Consider the following 22,593-nt stretch of genomic DNA (forward strand, 5'->3'; position numbering starts at 1 on the left):
GAAGTGGTTTAGAAAAGAGTGAAAAGATTGCCTTCCGATACGAAGTACTATTGGGATTAAGTAACAAATGTTCATAGTGAGCTCAGTCAGTAATAATGTGTGAGTTACCTCCCAGACTGTTTGGCAGTCCTATGAGTTGGGGAGGAGGCAGATGGTGGCAATAATCCAGGTTTGGGGTTTGGTAAGGCCTGAATATTGAAAGGACAAAGAAGCAAGGGGGTAAGAGGAGAGAACAGTGTGACATTAAACTCCTTAACAACAGAATAACTTAGGAAGGCAGGGAAGTACAAAGCAGGGGTGGCAACCTAGGAAAAAACTGAGGGGTGGAGCTAGGGTCTGAAGTCAAAGTGAGAATGAAAAATCAGTTTAGGATAAGTGAAATGATGGGATTTACATAACTAGACTAATATAAAATGGAAAGGACTTTATACAATGGCAAAAACTTTGTTATTACAAGCAACAGTTTTGGCCCTCAGAGAAGAGGAAATGCACCTCCCTTATGTTTATGTATTAAGAGATTAGGGGTGAAAATGGTACCAGTTTTAAGATAAAATCACCATAAGGGTTTTTGTTGTTGTTGTTTTTACACTGAGTTGTATTCCTTGGCTACAAGAAAGGACTCATTGAAAGTAGACACTGGGAGGGATAAAAATGAAAATGATTATAATGTAAAAAACAAAGCTATCAATAAAAATTTATTTTTATTTTTTTCAAATCATGGAGAAGTACCGTTAGATTAGATTTCAATATTCCAAAGAGAGAAGATAACAGAACCTGTAAATTATTGACTAGTGCACTTAACTTGGATACCTGGAAAAAATATAGACTGTATTATGAAAGGTCTCCTTAGAGGATGTTGAGAAAAGGAAGTTATAATCCTAAAGAGCCAACACAGTTTTCTCCAGAAAAGGGAATGCCAGATTGACCTCATTTCCTTTTCTGACAAGGCAGTTACTAAAAGGATAGATTAGGGGAATGCCACAGAAATAATTAACCAAGATTTTAAAGAAGGATCTGACCAAGTCTCTCACCCATTCTTATGAAAGAGGTACAGAGATGTGGGCTAATCCTAATGGTGATGTTGAGCTCTAAGGTGTGCTGAACACTTGACATGAGTCACCTCACAGAGATCGTCACAACAAACCTGTGAAGTAGGTGCAATTATTAACCCTATTTTATAAATGAGTAAACTGAGGCTCATAGAGGCTTGATGATAGTATCATTAGGGGATGTATATATAATAGTCAAAAAAAATATATATATACAATCTCAGGTTACAAGAAAAACAATGTCCTGGCCTACAAGGGAGGAGATAGTTTTACTATACTCTGGGCATGTGGAATATTTTTTTTTTCATTCTAGGCATGATATTTTAGAAAGGTGTTAATAAGCTGAAGAGCATCCAGAGAAGGGAAAATGGTGACAGAGAGCTACAAGATCAGGCCATATCTGAATCAATTGAAGGAATCATTAAAGGAAAGTTTGGACTAAAGAAAAAAAGACTTATAGAGCACATTCATATCTGCTTTAGATATCTAAAAGGCTGTAATGTGAGAAGGGAATTAAACTTGTCCTGCTTGCTCTTAGAGAATAATTACAATGGGTGGAAGATGAAAAGAGGCAAATTTAGATTTGACAGTAGATAATAAAAATTCCTTAATAATTAGTGTTATCAACAAATAGAAATAATGGGAAATATTTGGTTCTCTCTTACTGGAGGCCTTCAATAAAAGGTGTGATGAGCATTTCAGAATCACTCCTGAACCTCTTGCTCTTGTGCTTCTGGTATAAATTGAACTAAATATAAATAGCCTCTGAGATTTTGTGAAAGATTTTCCCTTTATTTACTTTCATATGTCTGTGAAAAATCTGTTTAGCATTATGTAAATGGTTACAAATAGAATGAATGGGTTATTAGACTTAGGAATGGTAGTTATAAAAGGTAAAAAGGTTCTACTAGCAGTAATAAAGAGTTCACTTTTATTTAGTACTTTATCTAGAACATCTTGCACATACTTCATAACAATTCTGGGCGGCAGGTAGACCTCACTACAAGTTGTCATAAAATATATGCCCATTTGAAAACTTTTCCTGAGTACCACTTAATTTAAAGTTGACAGACTGATCCAGAGCTTGGCACACAGTAGTGATTAACAAAATTTTACTGACTAACTGATCCAAGCTTATGTTATAGATTGCAAGTTTTTGGCAACATATTAAATCTGACCCAAAACAGTCAACTTCCCCAAAAGTTATAAAGCAACAAAGAGAAAAATTTCAAAAATGCAAATTTTTGAATAGAGGAATGGAAATAGAAAATTCAGTTTGTAAATGTTGAATCTGTTAAGACATTACATCTATGGAAACCATAAAGTAAGGGTATGGAATAAAGTTAGAATTAAGAGTTAATAGAATAGTCTCTTTATTAAGTAATTGGTATCAATCAATAAGCATTTATTAAGTGCTAGTAGATATTTAACTAAATTTTAAAAAGCAAAAATAGTCTTTGCCCTCAAGTAGCTTATTTCCAAAAAGAGACATTCCCCTAATTTTATTTATGATAATAAACCTCTGATTGATCAGAGTAAACCATCCCTATCTCCAAACCTTATTTCCTTTTCTCATTCTCAGCTCTACCCAGTTATGCTCCATTCAAAATTTACCTTTCTCTATCCTCTGTGCCCTTGGGAATTCCTATTCGGTAATTAACAAACTTCTATTCAATTTAGGCCCCCTTTTTTCATGCTTTTTCCATTTTCTAGCACTCAGAAAATCTTACTTCCCCCAAGTGACAATGCATCTCAGGCTATTTTTGTATGAGATGTACTTTCTCTCATATTTCCAACTCACTAGACCTGATAGAAAAGTTGAAATACTCACTGTTTTCCCTTCTAGACGCTCCCTCAATTAGCATTATTCAGCAACTTTACTTCCTCTGAAGTTCACTTTATACAAATTTTTCACCCAGTCCAGAACTTGGTAGTTATTCTCTATCAGTTCCCATGACATTCTCCCTCCTTTCTCGTGGAATTCACTGACTGACTCAATCTCCTCTAATTCAACTCCTACTCTAATATTAAGATAACTAGACAGATAAATAATTTCCTCAAACATCAGTTCTCAACTTTCATAACATTATCTAGTTTACCTCAGATATATACAGGGAAGGTTTTACAATTCCTTGATCCAGAACTCTGAAATTCCTTTATCATAGCCTATCATTCTATGTCTCCTAAAGTCTGAATCCTCATAAACCTACTCTTCATCCTCTCTTTGACTTTTGACCCCCCTAGTCCTCAGTACTTACCATGTCATTACATTAGTTCTGGCTAGATTCTGGATTCTCTAGTCATGCAGTTGAATTCTATACTATTTTCTACTCTTGAAATCCTAGTTATCTTACTATAGTACCTTATTGTTTTTTCCACTTCTTACATACGTACTGTTGGATGAAGCAGAAGGAAATCACAAAAGAGTACTGGCCATTAAAAATCTATGGAAACTAATCTCAACTGGACCCTCACTTCAGCAAGGTAATCCTTTTACACCTCCCACTCACAATGGCTATTCCATACTTCCTCTCCTCTCAGGAACCCCAAATTACCCCCTCCTTCTATTCTCTCAGTTGAGAACCTTATTTCATATACCAAGAAAGTGAAAGTATTATCTGGGAGCTCCCTGTTTAGCTCTTATTCCATAACTCCTTGATAGCATCCCTCACTATCTCCACTTTTATTCTAGTCTCTGAAAAAAAAAAAGAGGTGGCTCTTCTCATTAAAGCCAGCCCCTCTACATGTACCCTTACCTCTCAGTCTTTTCCAATCTAATCTCCAACAGATGCCATATCATTGCCCCGGACAATCTTTGATCTCTGGCTAATAGTTCCTTCCCCATTGTCTACAAACACACCTAAATCTCCATCCTTAAAAAAAAAAAAAAAGAAAAAAACTTACTAGGTTCTGCCATTATCATTAGCAATAATCCTATGCACTATCTCTTTCTTTCCTATTTCAGCCAAACTTCTTGAAAAAGATGTTTGAACTCTTTGCCATTTTCTCCTCTAATTCTCTTCTTAGCTTTCTTCAAAATAACTTCCAATCTCATTACTCAACTGAAATTGTTCTCTCCAAAGTTACCAAGGATCTCTTCTTAATTGCCCTTGATAAGGGTCTTTTCTCAGTCACTGGCCTTCTTGACATTTTGGTAAAATTTGACATTGACTATCTTCTCCTCCTTGATACTTTCTCATTTCTCAGTTTTCACCACACTGATCTTTCTTGGTTTTTTTCTCTTCTTTCTTAGTCTCTTTTGCTAGATCATCAGTCATGTCCCCCCCCCCCCCCAAACATGGGTATACCTGAAGGCTTTATGGGTTCTCTTTCATTTTCACTCTTTACTCTCTCAAATCACTCATCAGTTCCCATGGCTTCAATAGTCAATTTCAACGTAGATATTCCTAGAATTATATATCCAGTACTTGTCTCTCTCATGAACCCTAGTTCCACATCATCAACAGACCACTGAACAAATATTTTGAACTGAATATCCCAAAGATGTCTCAAATTCAACATCTCAAACAAAACCAATTTTCTTTCCCCCTCGAATCTCCCCCTCGTTCTACTTTCTCAGTTTCTGACCATGGTCAGATAGGTTTAGCTTTACACTTATTGTCCCCACACCTAGAATGCTGTCCCTCCTCACAACTGAATCTTGGAATACTATCCTTCCTTCCAGAATTAGTTCAAGGACCATCTTTTAGAGGAGGACTTTCCTGATCCCACCCACCAGGTTACTTTGTATTTCACTTATATTTTGTAATATAACTATATATGTACATGTTCTCTCTCTGCCAGAATGTAAGGTCTTTGAGGACACAGATCACCTGCAGCACCTAGAAGAGTGTCTGGCACAAAATAAGCATTTAATAAAAGTCTTATTGATTGACATCATAAATCAAGCCACGTCCTCATGATCATTTTTGGAACTATTCTCCCTTTTTGCTTCTAGACATAGACTATACTATAACACAATGATTACATAAGCCTTTGTGTGGGTGTAGTCAAAACTGACTGAGCAGAGAGAGGGACTTACTTAGTAGCCTTCTCAATGTCAGTTTCTTATGTTGCTTTTAAAGTAAAATACAGTAATACTCCTATAAGTGAAAAGGATATATTATAATGCTATATTATGTAGGCAGATGGAATGTAAAAAAGACACAGGCATTTGTTTCATAAGGTGGATACCTTCCTTGTCAAGCAGTATTGGGATTGGGACATTCTCCTCCTGGTTTCCACTTCTAAATGAAATAAGCCATTCTACCAACCCAACCACAAGGCAGACAAAGAGTATTTCTGCCTTTTTCCTTGCTCCCTGTTATAGAGAGCCAGGCCTTGGGAAACATGTTTCTCCCTTACTAAATGACCAGGTTGTACAAGCTTAAGATAATGTAAATCGATTTTCTAGTAAACTTTAAAGAACTTTACAAATGTCAGCTAATGAGATCACTATCATTATTCTACCCAGAGTCTGTAGTCCTCAGTCCAGTCAGATCAAAGCTTACCTTCAAGGACACATAGCCTTGCCTCCCTTTTTTTCATTGCTACCACTCTGGACCCAGGGCTAGGGAAAATCAGAACTTTTTTCTAATCTCATCAGAACCTGGTTGACTTTGTTGAAAGGAAATATATTTTTTTAAATTTATTAATGATGATATTATTATATTAAATTCTTGGTAGCCACAAAAACTGACAGCCCGAAGGATATGATTTTCCTCTTGAACTAAGTAAGGATAAGAATGGTTTAAGCAGAGAATCCAAAAGGGATTTGGTGAGAATGGTTTTTCTCTTTTCATTAGTACATGATGTTTGTTTACTCCCAAATGCAGGATACAGAATTCAGTTCATATTAATGATAATGAAATTAGAAGTGTTTTATTAGTAGAAACAGAAATTTTAATCTACAATGCTTTATGAATTTTAAACATAAGCATTGCACTAGGCTAACATTTTAAAAAAGGATTAAATCGTACCGCATCTTCTTTTCTTCTACTGGTATCAGTTATCTTGTCTCCGTTTTCCCACTGGAATTGGCTGAAGGAAATAATATACATTTGGAAAGACTTGTCAAAAAATGGTTCATGAATATCTATTTTTTCATTTTAAAAAATCTGTTCTTTACAATGTTCGGGAAACATTTCTGTATAATACAAATAAAGGGATTTTGGTCAGAAACTGATGTATTCCTTACTCATGATCAACAAAGTAATAGCATCTGACACTTACTTACAAAGCATTTTTAAAGCCCACAAAGGGGTTAAATATATATTTCATATTATATTCAGTATTAATAGTCCATAGTAAAGTCAGATTTGATATAGGTGTTATATCTAAACTTAATTATGCATTAATAACCACAACATGAAAAGAACAATGAATACTTTTATGAATCAGGCTTCTTTATTCATAGTTCTACTATTAATGCTAATCACTAAAGCACCTTTGCCTTGAATATAAATGACAATGTATGAAAGTGCTGCCTGAACCTTGGACCTTGGCTATGAAATTTGAGTCTTGGGGTTTGTTTTTTGGTTCTTTTTAAAATGATAGATGCTAAATGTTTTATTGTACGATAAGGAATTTATTTCAAACAGATGAGAAGAATTAAAAAGTATAAACAGATCCTCAATGAATTTGTTTATTATTGCTCCTAGCTACAGAAACTTTTCTGTGATCAGGCTAATCATTGTGACATAGAAAACTAGAGCAGAACTATATTCTCTTATTATAAGGCTAAGAAGGCTAACAATGTAAGTTTGACAAAAATGTATCTAAAAGGTTTTTTTTCCCTCTCTCTCACATATTTGTACTAGTTAGAATCTCTTAAAACAGTTTTGCTGGGATAGCTAGGTGATTCAGTGGATAGAAAGCCAGGTCTAAAGGGAGGAGGTCCTGGATTCAAATCTGATTTCAGACCCTTCCTAGCTGTGTGACCCTGGGCAAGTCACTTAATCCCAACTGCCTAGCTATTGGTACTCTTCTGCCCTAGAACTAATACTTAGTATTAATTCTAAGACAGAAAGTAAAATTTTCTTAAAAGAGTATTTTTTACTTCTCCCAAAATAGTTACCTCTAGAAAATTTACAAGTAAAATGGATGACAATTACCTTTTTTTGTTTTGTGCAAGAAAAAGACGCTTATCATCTATTGCTTCTAGAAATCCATACTTTCTTGCTGGATATTTTTTAATCTTGTTGTCTTTTAGGCTGACTTTTTTTCCCCCAAAATTCATACCAACCAATGTTGATTTTCAGTCACATGAAATAAAATGAAGAATATTTAGAATTGATTAAATACAACTTTGCCTGTATCTCAAGTTACATATCTAACATAACCCTGTCCAACCTCAGCTGAATTTAACTAGTATGTACAAGGTATGCTTTTAGAGTACATCAGATCAGATGTATTCTCACTATACTTTCGCTTTTAAAATCCCTTTTCACTTGAAGAGAATTCTTACATATTGGAAAGTTATAATATAAAACTTTAAAAATATCAAGGCCTTAATATTTTTAAAGGTTCCATTAAGGCCTACTCTGAGGTTTCATAATGGAGGGGAAGTAACTCTGGGCCATGACAGTGAAGTAAAAATTCTGATTTGAAGTCAGAATAATAGGTTTCTTCAACTACAAAATTATAAAATGAGTGCAGTAATGCTTATATTAGTTTTCTCACAGTAGGGGCTTATAAAGAAAGGACTTGATAAAACTTAAAGTTCTATATAATTTTGAATTGTTATTATTGTGCATAATAGAATAGACAAATAGAAACAACTTTTCATGGAATACTTGTTTTCTTGCCTTGTAGAGCTCATGAGCAAATGGATAAGGCTATCATGATAATATCAGTTTGTACATAAACATTAGTTGTAGAAAATGATGCAATTTGTTAAAATATTCATACTATCCTCCAAATAAGTCAACTTATTGTTTAATAGAGTAAAATGGATATGAAATTCAGCATGGGGAGGGTAGTCAAAACCATGTGGAACAATATAATTCATTATAAAAGAAGTAAAAGAATATTGCTTATAAGAATCCCACCTAAATATCATGTCTACTCTTTCAAGAATAGTTAGAATGTATTGGATATAATGAATACCTAACAACATTTAAAGAGCTGATCATATTCGAACAGATAGAAAGTGATTCATTATAAAAGTGATTCATATAAAATAGCAAGTATTTCAGAATCACCTGCTTTTATCAGTGCACTCAGATCAATACCTTGTTAGGAAAAAGTCAAAGTAACACCAAAGTAAAAGACGGAATAAACATGAAAAGACACTGTATAATTATATAAATTCCATCTCAGCTGTTTAAAAAAAGTTGACAGGTAGGCAAAAGTAAAGACAGTGACTTCCTAAATAAATTTAACCCATATAAAAATTACTACAAAGAAAGTGATGAAAAAGTTTAGAAACCACTGCAGTCAGCAAATACTTGAAAGTCATGGTAGCCATAGGTAACACTGGTTTAAAACTCCTTTACAAAATACTACAAGGTATAAAACAGAAGTGAAATCAAAACAACAAAATATGATCAAGAGAAAACCAAAATGAACCCAAAATAAAATAAAGAGACCTATCAGAACCAACTATAGTTATATACTAACAAAAAATTAACATTTTAATTTAAGAGCATTCTTTTAAAAAATATAAAATATCCTGATTAAAGGAATACCCAAGATAAAATAAATAATATAACTGCAGAAAAAGAAATTGAACTAGATATAAGAAACCACCAAAGGAAAAACCTCTGGTCTAGTTGGATTTAGAGGAGAAATTCTATCAAACTATTACAGAATAATTAATACTAATAACCATATAAATTATTCTCAAAACTGAGAAAGAAAATACTTTGACAAACTCTTTTTATCAGACAAATATAACTCTAATCCCTATAATAAGTATAAATCAAAGAAGGAGAATTATGGGTTAGTATAATTAATATCAATTCAAAAATTTTAAATAAAATGCCACCAAAAAGATTACAGAAATTTAACCACAAATCATTCACTCTAATCAAGCTGGATTTATACCAAGGATTTTCAACATTAGGGAAACAATAAACATAATTAAACTAAAAACAAATTCTCATGATTATATTAAGTACAACATTCACTTTTGCTTAAAAAACCAAAACCTATAAATTATAAGCATAGAGGGTTATTTTTAATATGAAAAAAATATCTATATGGAACCACAAGGTAACATTATATACAAAAGTGAAATGCTAGCTTTCCCCCCCAAAATATGAAAGCCATCAACAGCAAGCCCTGCCTACAAAGGAAAAAGAAAGAATTTATGACCAAACGAGAATATGAGATATAAAATAGATGATTTGGGTTATATTAAATTTAAAAGTTTTTCACAAAACCAATGCACCCAAGATAGAAGGAAAGCTGAGGAAATTTTTTTTTACAATAAGTATCTCTGATAATGGTCTTATTTCTCAAATATATAGAGAACTGAGTAAAATTTATAAAAATATAATTGATAAATGGTCAAGGGATATAAACAGTTTTCAGACAATGAATCAAAGGTACCTTATAGTCATATGAAAAAATTCATTGACTCTTGATTAAAGAAATGTAAATTAAAATAATTCTAAATACCACCTCACACCTCTCAGATAGGCTAATAAGACAGAAAAGGAAAATGATAAATGTTGGAGGAGATGTGGAAAAATTAGGACACTTATGCACTGTTGGCAGAATTGTGAACCAATCCAATCATTCTGGAGAACAATTTAGAACTATGCCCAGAGGGCTATAAAGTTGTACATACCCTTTGATCCAGCAAGATCTATATCCAAAGATATATTTTAAAAGGGGAGGGGCTTATTTGTACAAAAAATTTTAAGAAGCTCTTTTTATGATACTAAAGAATTGGAAATTGAGGGGATGTAAAACTGGGGAACAGTTGAACAAGCTGCAGTATATGATTGTAAGGGAATATTATTCTGCTATGAGAAATGATGAATAGGAGGATCTCAGAAATACTTGGAAAGACTTATGTGAACTGATACAAAATAAAGTAAGCAGAACCAGGAGAACATTGTACACAGTAACAATATTATTGTATGATGAACAATTATGAATGACAATTGTTCTCAGCAATATAGAGATCTAAAACAATCTCAAAAGACTCATGCTGAAAAATGCCATCTACCCTTAGAGAAAGAACTGATGGAGTCTGAACGCAGACCAAAAATAAACTATATTTCACTTTCTTCACTTTTTAAAATGCAAGTTCTCTTTCACAAAATAATACAGAAAAATTTTTACATGACTGCATATGTAAAATCTATATCAGAGTATCTCAGAAAGTAGACAGAGGAGAAAGGGAGGGAGAGAATTTGGAACTCAAACTTTTAAAAAAAGAGCTAAAATTATTTTTATATATAATTGGGGAAAATGTTATTAAAAAAGAATACCTTAAGTATCATGGCTAAGCCTTGCCAATATAATAAAAATGACAATCTATAATAATTACTTTACAGATTTAGTGCTACACTAATCAAACTACCATAGAGATACTTTACAAAGCTAATAATAACAATAGCAAAACTTACTTGGAGTAAAAAAGATAAAAAATATGAAGGGAAACAATGAAAAGGAAAAAATGAAGGGAGAACAGCATTCTCAAGCAGTAATCATCAAAAACATTTGGTACTTGTTAAAAATAGGCAAAAAGATCAATGGAATTGACTAAGAATAATCAGAAATAAAGGATCATAATAATCAAGTGTTCAATAAATCTGAAACTGTAAGTTACCTTGAAAAAAAATGCCTACAAGAATTTCTAGGAAATTTGGAAAACTAGCAGAAATTTTGTTGAGATCAATACTTCACCATATTCCATAGTAAACTCAAAATTAACATGATATTAACATTAAAGGTCATATAAAAATTAGAAGAGAAGTAAATCACATATTTTTTCACAAGATTCCAAAGTGAATTCTTAAGCAAACAAGGAAAAAGAGGCAACTGCAAAGGATTAAATTATATAATTTTGATTCCATGAAATTTAAATGCTATTGCATAAACCAAACAAATACAACTTAGATCAAGAAGGAAGCAGTTGACTAGGGAAAAAACCCTTTAGTTCTCAATATATCTTATAAGTATCTGATATCTAAGATAATTAGACAACTAACAGAAATATCTGAAACCAAAAGAGACCCAACAAACCAGTGGTTCAAGAATATAAACAAAGTTCTTGAAGAAGATTGGCAAACTATTAATTACAATATGTAAAAATACTCCAGATCATTAATAATAAGAGGAATCCAAATAAAAATGACTCTGAGAGTTTACCTTATACCCAGGAAATTGTCAAAGATGACAAAAGATGGGAACAGTCAGCACTAGAAAGTTATTTGGTGTATGTTACTTATTGGTGGAGCTCCAAATTGGCCCAACCAATTTAAAAAGCTATTTGTATTTATGCAAAGAAAGTAACTTAAATGTCCATAAACACTGAATCAGAGACACCTAAGAAGGCAGTGAGAAAATAGAGAGATTCCACAGACATTAAATATTTATAGCAAAAATTTGGGAAACTCAAGATTTACTCTCAGCAATAGGACCAACAAAAATCCCTTGCCATTCAAAATGAATAGGTGTAGGTCAGTCTCCAGAGATTAAAAATTATTTAGAACTATGTTAGAAACATTAAAATATACAATATATATTACAGTTACCCCTATATCCATCCAATCTATTGTCATAAGGCTTTCCAATTTCACTTTTGCAACATCTCTCTAATGTTGCCCCTTCTTTCCTCTGATGCTGCCACTACTCTAGTACAGGTCCTCTTTATCTCATGTTTTGATTACTGCAATAGTCTGCTGGTTGGTTTGCCTGCCTTAAGCCTCTCCCCACTCCAATCCATTATCCATGCAGCCCTTAAAGTATTTTTCCTAAAGCACAGGTCCAATCATGTCAACCTCCCCCACCATGCAATAAGCTTCTCTGCTCTGTTTCAGATCAAATTAAAAATGCTTTGTTTGCCATTCAAAGCTCTTTGTAATCTAGTCCCCTTTTTACTTTTCCAATCTTCTTGACATCTTCCTCTCCAAAATGTTCTATTTGAAGTAGTAACACTGGGCTCATGGTTGTTTCATGAAAGAGACATTCCATCTCTTGGCATGTTCTCTGGCTGTCCCTCATGGCTGGAACATTCTCCCTCCTCTGTTCCACCTCTTGACCTCCCAGGTTTCTTTTAAGTGCCAACTAAAATCCCTTCATTAATGAAATTGTTCCCCTCTCGATTCTAGTAATTTCACACTGTTGTATCTTATTTATCCTGTATATAGTTTGCTTTGTGTGTGTGTATATATAAATTTGTATGTTGTCTCCCTCATTAGATTGTAAGCTCCTTGAAGGTAAGGGCCTGTCTTTCACCTCTTTTTGCATCTGCAGTGCCTAGTATAGTGCCTGGCACATATTAGGAGCTTAATACATATTTACTGATTGATTGGTACCCTGTACAGTAATAGAAAAGTTAGGTAACAGGTTGGGGTGGAGATCTGAGGGGAAGATAATGCATTCAGTTTTGGACATGTTGAATTTAATATGTCTATGAAATATCCAGTTTAAAATACTGAACAATTAAGAGATGTGAGGCTAAAGGACAAGAGAGAGGTTAGGGCTGAAAAATTAGTATGAGAATTATTTGTATAAAGAGATGATACTTACAACAATGAGACCTGATAAGACCATCAAGTGAAATTGTATTGAAGGAAAAGATAAAAGGGCCCAGGGTAGTTTTGAGGAACACCTATGGCTTAATGGATAGAATATGAATGAAGATTTAGCAAGAAACTGAGGCAGAATGGTCAGTTAGGTAGAAGAACCAGAGGAAAACAATATGTCAAAAACTTATAAAGAAGATATTATCAAGGAGAAGAGAATGATCTACAGTATCAACAAGAGGTCAAGAAAGATGAGGATTGAGAAAAGACCATGAAATTTGGTGATTAAGAATTGGACAGTGAGGGACAGCTGGGTAGTTCAGTAGATTGAGAGAGCCAAGCCTAGAAATGGGAGATCCTAGGTTCAAATCTGGCCTCAGATACTTCTTAGTTTTGTGACCCTGGGCAAGACACTTAGCCTCCATTGCCTAGCCCTCACCACTCTTCTACCTTGGAATCAATACAGAGTATTGATTATAATATGGAAAGAGTTAAAAAAAATTAGACAGCATTTCAGGTGAATAATGAGGTCAGAAGCCAAACTACGAAGAGTTAAGAAGGGAGGCACCAAAACTTCTCTAGGACTTTGGTCAGAAAAGGCAGAAGAGATAAGATAAAAGCTAGTAGGGAAGAATGGATCAAGTGAGGGTTTTTTGAGGATGATGGCGGTATGGGCATGTTTGTAGGCAGTAGAGAAACAACCAGTAGATAGGGAAAGATGGAAACTAAGTGAGAGAATAGAGATGAGACATTCTTCTGCAGAAGAATATAGAATAGGATCCCTAGGATGTGTAGAGCAATTAGAAATGGAAAGAAAGGTCATCTCTTCATGAAAAACAAGAGTAAAGGAAGAGGAAGGGGGCAAAAGGCCTCCTAGAGATGTGAGGTAAAGAGGGGAGAAAAGGGAGCTTATAGCATATAGCTCCAATTTTTTTAGGGAAGTATGGGAGCTCTGAGGAGGGATGAAAAAGGTTTGGAAGATCTTCCTTGGTGAGACAGTGAGGCAGTTAAGGAAGTGTAAAATTATTATTTTGCTGCAGTGAGGGCCCAGCTGATATTGTCACATTTGTCATCTAATTTGTCAGCATTTGGATCTAATTGGCAATGGATTTGAATCTAGTCAGCAGTTTCAGGAATTTCTCCAGCTTTCTTTAGTACCATAAGAATAGGAGCCAAAGCTGCAGATGGTGGGAGTAATCAAAGGGTGATACTTGGTAGGGCTAGGTTTCTGATAGCATAAATGGACATGGGGCTTAAAAAAAGAGGACAGAAGAAGCAGCTTCTTCTGAAGCTTAACTGGCTCACTATGGGATCAAGAGAGGGAAGAGAATAACCAGTGCAGGGATGATGGCCTAGCCAAGAATTTAGGGATAGGGAGATTAGGAGTCATGGGGAAAATGAAAATAGTTTGAGGACTATAAGGCAGAGAAAGAGGTAGAAAGATAGCAGATTGTTGAGATAAAGGAACTTTGAAATTTGTGATCACAGAAATGGTACATTTGTGGGTGATGGCAAGACTGAGGATACAAACATGTCAGGGGATAGCTGAGGTAGGGTAGAAGAGGAGATAATGGGAAATTAGTAAGTTGAAAACTGGGAAGGTTAGGGTGTTTGAGTCTCCTGGCCTCCTATTTCCTTACATGTCTATTTTTAATCTAAATTGGTCAATGAGTTCCCTATTTATTAACATCAGCCTCTTTAGAAAATGCCCTCTTTGGTTCCTTATCATAACTGTTTATTTGCATCTTTAGAATTTCATTCTTGAAAGGTCCAATTCCATTGTAAAACTGTAAGCCATGGAGTCCTCTTAATGCCTTCCCTCAAAACTTTGAAACTTTTGCTAGGCAAAAATCTAAGGTGCTTGACAGAACTGAGATTCAGAAAGACTTTACCAGGCTAGAATGATGGGCTAAATAAATAAAACAAAGTAACATTTAATATTAGAAAATGTAAAGTTCTCTACCAATGAACAAAAACCTAAAAGTTTCTGGGTTGTAATGGAAAGTCAGTGAATCAACAATGTAATGAAGTTGGCAAAAATAAAAAATAACGTAGTCTGAAGTTTCACTGAGAGATACATAATATTCCTCATAAGCAATTATTATAGTTCAATTGCACTTTGTCATTGTTAGAACACATTTTAAATATTGTATTGCATTCTGGATAGCACAGTTTAGTTAAGACAATAACAAGAGTGCTTTCAAAGACAACCAAGATGATACTGAGGGGAGTTAGAACACTTGTCATAAGAGAATTGAAGAAACCTGAGATATTTCGGGTGGAAAAGAGAGGATTTGGAATAGAGGAAGCTTCAATTATATAAATAGCAATTACTTAGAAATTAGACTAGTTTTCTTTGGCCACAGATGGTAGAACTAGAATGATGCTGGAAAGCTAGTAAAAGACAAGTTTCAGGACAATATAAGGAAATCCTTCCTATTAACTAGATGTCCCAAAGTAAAGTTAGGGGCCTTGAAAGGTAATGAGCTTGCCATTACTGGAGATCTTTAAGTCAAAGTCAGAGAATTGCTTAACAATCATGTTTAAGAACTTAACTGAGTTTAACTGCTTAGGTGGAGTTTGGACTAGATGGTATCTGAGGTCTCTTCTTAATCTGAAATTCTACAATTCTTTTCTATTTCCTCACTTTTACTGTGTTAGACTGAAAAAGTGAATTAAATTATACCTTTTCTTCTGAGCAAAATGTGAGCACTGTGTCTTTGAGTCTGATCTTTGACCTTATTCCAAGTCACAACACTATCACATTCTTCCCAAATTTTATCGGGATTCATTTTTATACAGACTTTTGAAATAGCTGAACTGTTTCCAGTTTCTATATTTGCAAGACTTAAATCATCACGGGACCCAACAGGTTCTTCTTCATTATTCTTTTGACCTAACAGAAGAAATAATTTAATTAAAATGACAAAGTTTAACTCAATATATATTTTAGGGATATTAGAATAGTTTAAAATATGTAATGAATGCATATTATTTATCTTATAATTTATTCCTTTAGTGAATCTAATGAAGCCTTGACCTTACTGAGTAGGAAGTCAAAATACTAAGCAAGAAAATGTAACGGAAGCAGAAGTTCACATAAAAAATGTAGATCTATCCTCCTCTTTAACCTGCTAAATGAAAAACAAAAATAAAGTAAAACATTTAGTGCCTTTTGTTAAAAAGAAAATGAGTAGGAATGGAAGATTAGAAGGAGGAAGGAAGATAGGAAGGAAGGAAGGAAAGAAGGAAGGAAAAATAATAGATTGAGATCACATAAAATAAATTAGAGGATAATTCAGAAGTTCATGTATTTTTCCATCACACATTCACAAGATTGTATAAGTCACAGATTTTTAAAATGAAAAGTGTTTGTTTTTTTGGTTGTTTGTTTTTAACTTTTTTAGCTCATGACCTTTCTGAAGGATTTGGTAATTCCCTTAATGACAGGAATCATTCCTCCTGAGTCGCAAAAAACAAATAGGAAAAACAAACCCAATAGCAAACTAATAAAAAAGATGGCAGGAATAGCAGGAATTCTAGGATATCGAAAAAATGAGCAGCCTCCAGTACTTTTTTCTTTATTTTATTTAGAAAATGTGTGAACAGTCATAATTTATTCATTTCAGCATGCATTAAACTCCAAACATATGTTTAATAAAGATGCAATTCATTGAGGGAGATAGAGAACTTACTTAATTTGATTCAATTCAACAATCATTAATTTATTTAGCATCTTCTATGTTCCAGAAACTCTTGTCAATCTCTAAGCATGCAATAAGAAAAAAAAGAAATAGTCCTTGACATCAAAGAGCTTATCATCTACTTGGATGTGGAGAAAAATGAGATAGAGAGAGGGAATGCTATGGATATAGAAAGGCAGAGATATTTCTCTATACAGTTAAGTAAGTACAAACTATATATAAAATAAATTGAAAACAATGGAATGGGAACTAAAGAAATCAAGATTCTTATAGGTGGTGGCACATGACCTAAGCATCATTAGAATATGTCCTCCAATATAGGAAGATTAGAACCTCATCACAGTAGAAATATGATGACAATAACAAAGAACTTGATTTTAACTGCAAAGGAAGAATTTCAAAGAAGTGTAATTGATAGAAATCTTGGGAAGCAGTTATTACATTTCATCCTAATAGATAAGGAGGAAGCTACCCGGCATAGCTTATAATCTTCCATGGACTACAGGAAAGCAGAATTCAGAGTTCAGAGTTGGAATAGGTAATATTTTGTAGCCTGAGACTATAACAGAGAAGTTTAGCTCAAGAGGGAACTACTTAGGAACAAAATTCTGGGGGCAAAGTTGTAAATAACCTCCACGAATAAAAGGGAAAGTAGTTACTGAGCCTAATTTGATTGTATTAGGAGTTCATTTTATTTGTATTATCATTCTATTAGGAGCAGATTTAAAAGAATATGCATAGGGGACAGAAATGAGGGAAAATAACCAAGAATTAATTTTTCAAGGTAGCAAGAGCCTATAAGAATAGTATCAGGAAGGCTAAATAAAGCCAAGTCTGAGCTGAAGCTAATGATAAATATTAAATCCAAAAAATAGTTCATCTAGCTATTTTGATGATATAAAACATTTTCTTGATGTGAAAGGAAGAATATAACTATAGAAAGAAAAGAAACTATTTAATTCTTAAGTTTGTTTTCTCTACCAAGGAAAATGATCTGCAAATTGAGAATAGGAAAAATGGTTTAACAAGGGAACTAAAACCTAAAACCCAAGATTAGTAAGTAGCTCATAAAAGGTCACACATACCTTCCTCAATGAGTTCAAGTTACCTGGCACAGATATACTACATTCTAAGATACTTTAAAAAAATGTACATGATTTTTTAAATAACATGGAGAAAGGGAGAGATGGCACAGGAATGGATATAGACAAAAGCATCAGTTTTCAAAAAGGGAAAGATAAATACTTTAATACATATAGACTGATGAGTTTAATTTCAGTTACTGGCATAATTCTAGAACAGATTATTGGATAATGTGGGAGGTAGGTAGGTGGTTCAATGGTTTGAGAGATAGGCCTAGAGATAGGAGGTCCTGGGTTCAAATATGGCTGCAGACATTTTCTTGTGTGTGACTCTAGGTAAGTCACTTAACCCCCCCACCATTGCCCAACTCTTACCACTCTTCTGCCTTGGAACCAATACACTGTATTGATTATAAGATATAAGGTAAGGATTAATAGTTTGTAACTGCTAGAAATAGACTAAGAATCATCAGGTTATTAAAGATGAGTCATAACAGACTCACCTAATTTCCTTTTTTTTTTAAAGAATAACTAAACTTCATGACTGGGAAAGCAGTAAATGAAGTGGTATCCATACACTTCAGCAAAGCAGTTGACAATAACTCAATTAATAAACAAGATGAAAAGATGATAGATGATATCTATAAACATATTACTCATTATATTATATATTATGCATAATATAGATTAGATTAGATTATAAACAAGATGAAAAGATGATAGATAGATAAAGGAAATTGAGTTGCTTTGAACTAGTTGAAAGATCCAAAGAGTGAAATGTCAACCTGGAGGGAAAAGTCCATCAGAATGCAAGGTTTCTATCCTTGGACCTATTTTTGTAATATTTTTATTAATGACTTAGATGAAGGCATAGATGGGATACTTATCAAACAGATCCAAAACTGAAAGAGATAGTCAATCAAAAGACATATATTAAGAATGTTCTATAGGTCAGGTATGGTGCTTAGTACTGGGGATTCCATGTTCCTTTAAGGAGGTCACAGTTTAATGAGAAAAACAACATGCAAACAGCTAGCTATGTATATACAAGATATAAATAGTGTAAATGGAAGATCATCTCAGAGGAATGGGGAGGACTGGGGTGGGGGTGGGGGACAAGAGAAATGTCTGTAGAAGGTGAGATCTGAGCTGACTTGATGGAACTAAAGAAACCAGGAAATGAAGGAAAGTTAGGGGAACATTTCAGGCATTTCAGAAAAACAGCCAATGAAAAAGCAAGTTATCAGAAGGTGGAATGTCATATAAGAATATCAAGTAGACCAGTACAGCTAGATCTTAAGAGTCTGTGAAGGAAAAATAAACTTTAAGAACAATGGATAGGTATAAAAGGAGCCAGGTTGTGAAAAGCTTTAAATAACAAAAAGGTAAAAACAATCCCTGTTTTCAAGGAATTCCATGGAATGGGGGAGATAATATGCAAACAACTATGTACAAACAAGATATAGACAGGATAATTTGGGATTCTCCTGGAGGGAAAGTACTAGCAAACCAGGAGAGGCTTCTTGCAGAGTGTGGGACATGAGAGGAGATCTGAAGGAAGCTAAGAGTGAGCAATGAGGAGACAGAGTTCCAGGCATGGGAGACAAGCCACTAAAAATGTCCAGAGTATGAAAATGAGTATTGTGTGCAAAAAACTGCAAGGTGAGGAGTGTCACTGGATCACAGAGCACATGAAGGGTTGTAGGGTAAGAAGCTGGAGAGATAAAAAGGGGCCTAGAAGAGCTTTAAAAGCCATTGGATTTCATATTTGATCTTGGAGATAAAAGAGCCCCCCACTTTTATTGAAAAAGCAGAGTAACGTGGTCAGACTGGCACTTCCAGCAAATCAGTCTGACAGCTAAGTAGAAGACTGGAGAGGACAGAGAAGTTAAGCAGGCAGACCAACCAGCAAGCTATTCCCAGGAGTGAGGTGATGATGGCCTGACCCAGGGTGAGGGGCAGTATCAGATGAGAGAAGAGGGTGCACAAGAGATGTCTGCCTTTTCACCAGCTGTCTTCCCTGCCTGAATGCCCTTCCTCCTCACCTCCACCTCATTCCTAGTATCTTCCTTCTGAAATTCTCTTCCACATATAGTCACATCTGAAGTTGCACACTGATCATTCAGCCCATTAGGATCAGAAGCATCTACTTTTAAATATGAATTTTCCTGGAGCAATATAACATTGTGTTTTTTCTCCTTTAATTAGGGCTGGACCTGTTTTTGGATGTGAACTCTGATCCTAAACCACATTTAAGATTTTATGCTACAATTCTTATTGAAAAATAACCCATAAAATTCCCAAATTCAGATATGTAACAAGTGCTATCTCCCCATTAAAGGCAGGACTGTGATTTTGTCTTTTTTGGGGGGTATCCCCAACATTTAGCATTATGCCTAGAAGACACTAAGTGCTTAATAAAGGCTTCCTAATTGGCTGGAAATTAGAGTAAGGTCAATTTGGTTTAACGTTAGGGAAAACTTTTAACAAATAGCTGCTACAAAATAGCATGGGCTGCCTCAAAAGGTAGTGAATTCCTAATTCAGGAATATTTAAATGGAAATTGAGCTGTTTGAGATAGGATTTATAATTTGGGTGGAGACCAAATGAAGAAACTTTTCCATCTAACTCTAAGATTCTATGATTATAGGAAAGAGTAGGAAATAATTCTCAGTTAAAATGGATATGGATTAAAACTGTGACTTTGCCAAACTAATTCCAAGAATAACAACAATGGTACATCTTCCTACATAATCAGCCTTAGGAAAGATTATCACTTGGAAATATCCCATCACAAAAAAAATTTCCCTCAATAAGTAGTCACATCTGAAGTTGCACACTGATCATTCAGCCCATTAGGATCAGAAGCATCTACTTTTAAACATGAATTTTCCTGGAGCAATATAACATTGTGTTTTTTCTCCTTTAATTAGGGCTGGACCTGTTTTTGGATGTGAACTCTGATCCTAAACCACATTTAAGATTTTATGCTACAATTCTTATTGAAAAATAACCCATAAAATTCCCAAATTCAGATATGTAACAAGAGGTAAGTAGTATGGGTACATCTTCCCTTTTCATTTATGAAAAATTCTGAAAGTCAATCTCCCTTAACAGTCTTCCTAAAAAAAAAAAAAAAAAAAAAAAAAAAAAAAACAACAAAAAACAAAACAAAAAAAACAACCTGAGGTTATGTTAGTGTTCAAAACCAAAAATACCATGTGTAATTCCTAAGTTATAGTAATTCTTGGCTATAGTACCTTAAATTTGCTTTTTTCCCCTTTCTACCTGGAGCATTTATGAAAACAATCTAAGATGTATATTTCTTTCAACATGACAAGCTTTTTCTGAGCCTTAGGTTTGCTTTGGGCTTGCCTTTGGGTCTATAGCCCTAACAAGTTATAATAAACTCCCCCCCCCCCCCCACCATGGCAGTTGAAATTACCTTCTTCCTGATTCTTGAGGGGAGGAACTTTATCAGTATTTTCTACAAGGATTGGATCTTTTTCATGTTCCTTGTTTGAAGATGGTGCATAACTATCTGGTTTCTGAGTAGTTTTATCATTCTCACAAACTTCAGCATTGTTCTGCTGCGTATCTCCCATAGCAGAGGATGATGATGATGAATAAATATTTCCTAAGTGGTCCACTATGGGAAGCAAATATAATTCTGGTTGAAGAGCCTAAAACATATAGGAAATAGTTTAACAGAGAATACATTTAAAAAAATTTTTTACATAAGTAAAAAATGTCAAAGTATGTTACATACATATGGTGGAGCAAATGACTTAAGCTTTAGTTCTTTTTCTTGCTTTGTCTTCACCTAAAAACATAAACATGAAAAATCAACCAAGGCTTTCATAAGCTTTCTCATTTATTTAATTTGAACTTTGTAGAATATATAAAGAACTAAGCTGAATTTTAAAGCTGATAACAAAACTAGATGGAAGGAGTTTGCATTCTCTCTTCACACATCATAGAATATAAATTTATTTCTATTATCTGAGTGCATCAAATACAATGGAATTCATATATCTTTATATGTGAGTTCTCACATATTTAAGTAGAGCTTAACTACTAAAAATAGAAGAGTTCTAATAGAGGGAGAGGCTAAGGGAATAGTTTTACTTGCTCAAATGTTATAGTAAAGAAGAGAATTCATTAACTTGTTCATCATTCCCAGGTAAAGATTTGAACCACGATTATTTTAATAGTTTTTCTTTATTTTTTGTTTATGTCAGGACCAAAATCTAGAGTGAATATATATGAAATAGCTGAGTATAGGCATACATAATTACCATTCCTTTATACATTCAAATAAAAATAACTCTAGGACGATGCATTGGAAACTTCATTCATCTTCTCAACAGGCATTTAAGTGCCTACAATATGTCAGGCATTTGTTGTATGGATTAATTCATTCTAACAAAAGCATAGTTTCAAAGAAAGAAATCGAAGCATGTGATAGGCTTTCTGCAAAAGGTGACATTTGAGCAGTCTTGAAGGAAGCCAGGGACTCTAAGAGGCTGAGGAAAGGTGAAATATTCCAGGTCTGAGGGACAATGTGTGCAAAGACACAGAGATAGGAGATGGAGCACTGTGGTACAGGAATAGTAAGTAGTCCAGTTGGACTAGACCATGGAGGGGCCAGGCAAAAACTGTATATGCAGAGGATTTTCATCCAGAAAGAGGAAGTTTTTGAAAAATGGAGTTTTTTGAATGAGAAGGTAGTGACATAATAGGATGTGTGCTTTGGGAAAATCACTTTGGCAGTTGTGCGGAAAAGGAATTGAAATAGAGAGTAACTTGAGGTAGGAAGACCAAGCAGGATGCTACTGTGACCAATTAGGCAGCTCCTGCAATATTTCAGGTAATAGGCAATGAGGACTTGTACTAGGGTCTTTTCATTGTGGAGAAGGGACTCCTTATGTCCTCTAGTTGATTATTAAAGCTAAACATAGGGGGCAGCTGGATGGCTCAGTAGATTGAGAGACAGGCCTAGAGAGGGGGGTCCTGGGTTCACATGTGGCCTCAAGACAGTTCCTAGCTATGT

The 22,593-nt window shown here is 34.3% G+C and overlaps 1 protein-coding gene across 1 annotated transcript in view; it reads right to left on the minus strand.

Annotated features, from left to right (window-relative positions):
• Window positions 1-22,593, minus strand: part of SPATA1 (spermatogenesis associated 1) — a 73,442-nt gene that overhangs the window by 32,362 nt on the left and 18,487 nt on the right. The window contains exons 4-8 of the mRNA XM_044673693.1: window positions 21,310-21,363; window positions 20,986-21,223; window positions 15,441-15,650; window positions 7,163-7,265; window positions 6,029-6,089 (exon numbers count right to left, since the gene is read on the minus strand). Coding sequence (XP_044529628.1) covers window positions 6,029-6,089; window positions 7,163-7,265; window positions 15,441-15,650; window positions 20,986-21,223; window positions 21,310-21,363 — 666 coding nt within the window. The remainder of the gene's footprint in view (window positions 1-6,028; window positions 6,090-7,162; window positions 7,266-15,440; window positions 15,651-20,985; window positions 21,224-21,309; window positions 21,364-22,593) is intronic.

Source organism: Gracilinanus agilis, chromosome 4 (assembly GCF_016433145.1).
Source record: "Gracilinanus agilis isolate LMUSP501 chromosome 4, AgileGrace, whole genome shotgun sequence".
NCBI classification, from domain to species: domain Eukaryota; kingdom Metazoa; phylum Chordata; class Mammalia; order Didelphimorphia; family Didelphidae; genus Gracilinanus; species Gracilinanus agilis.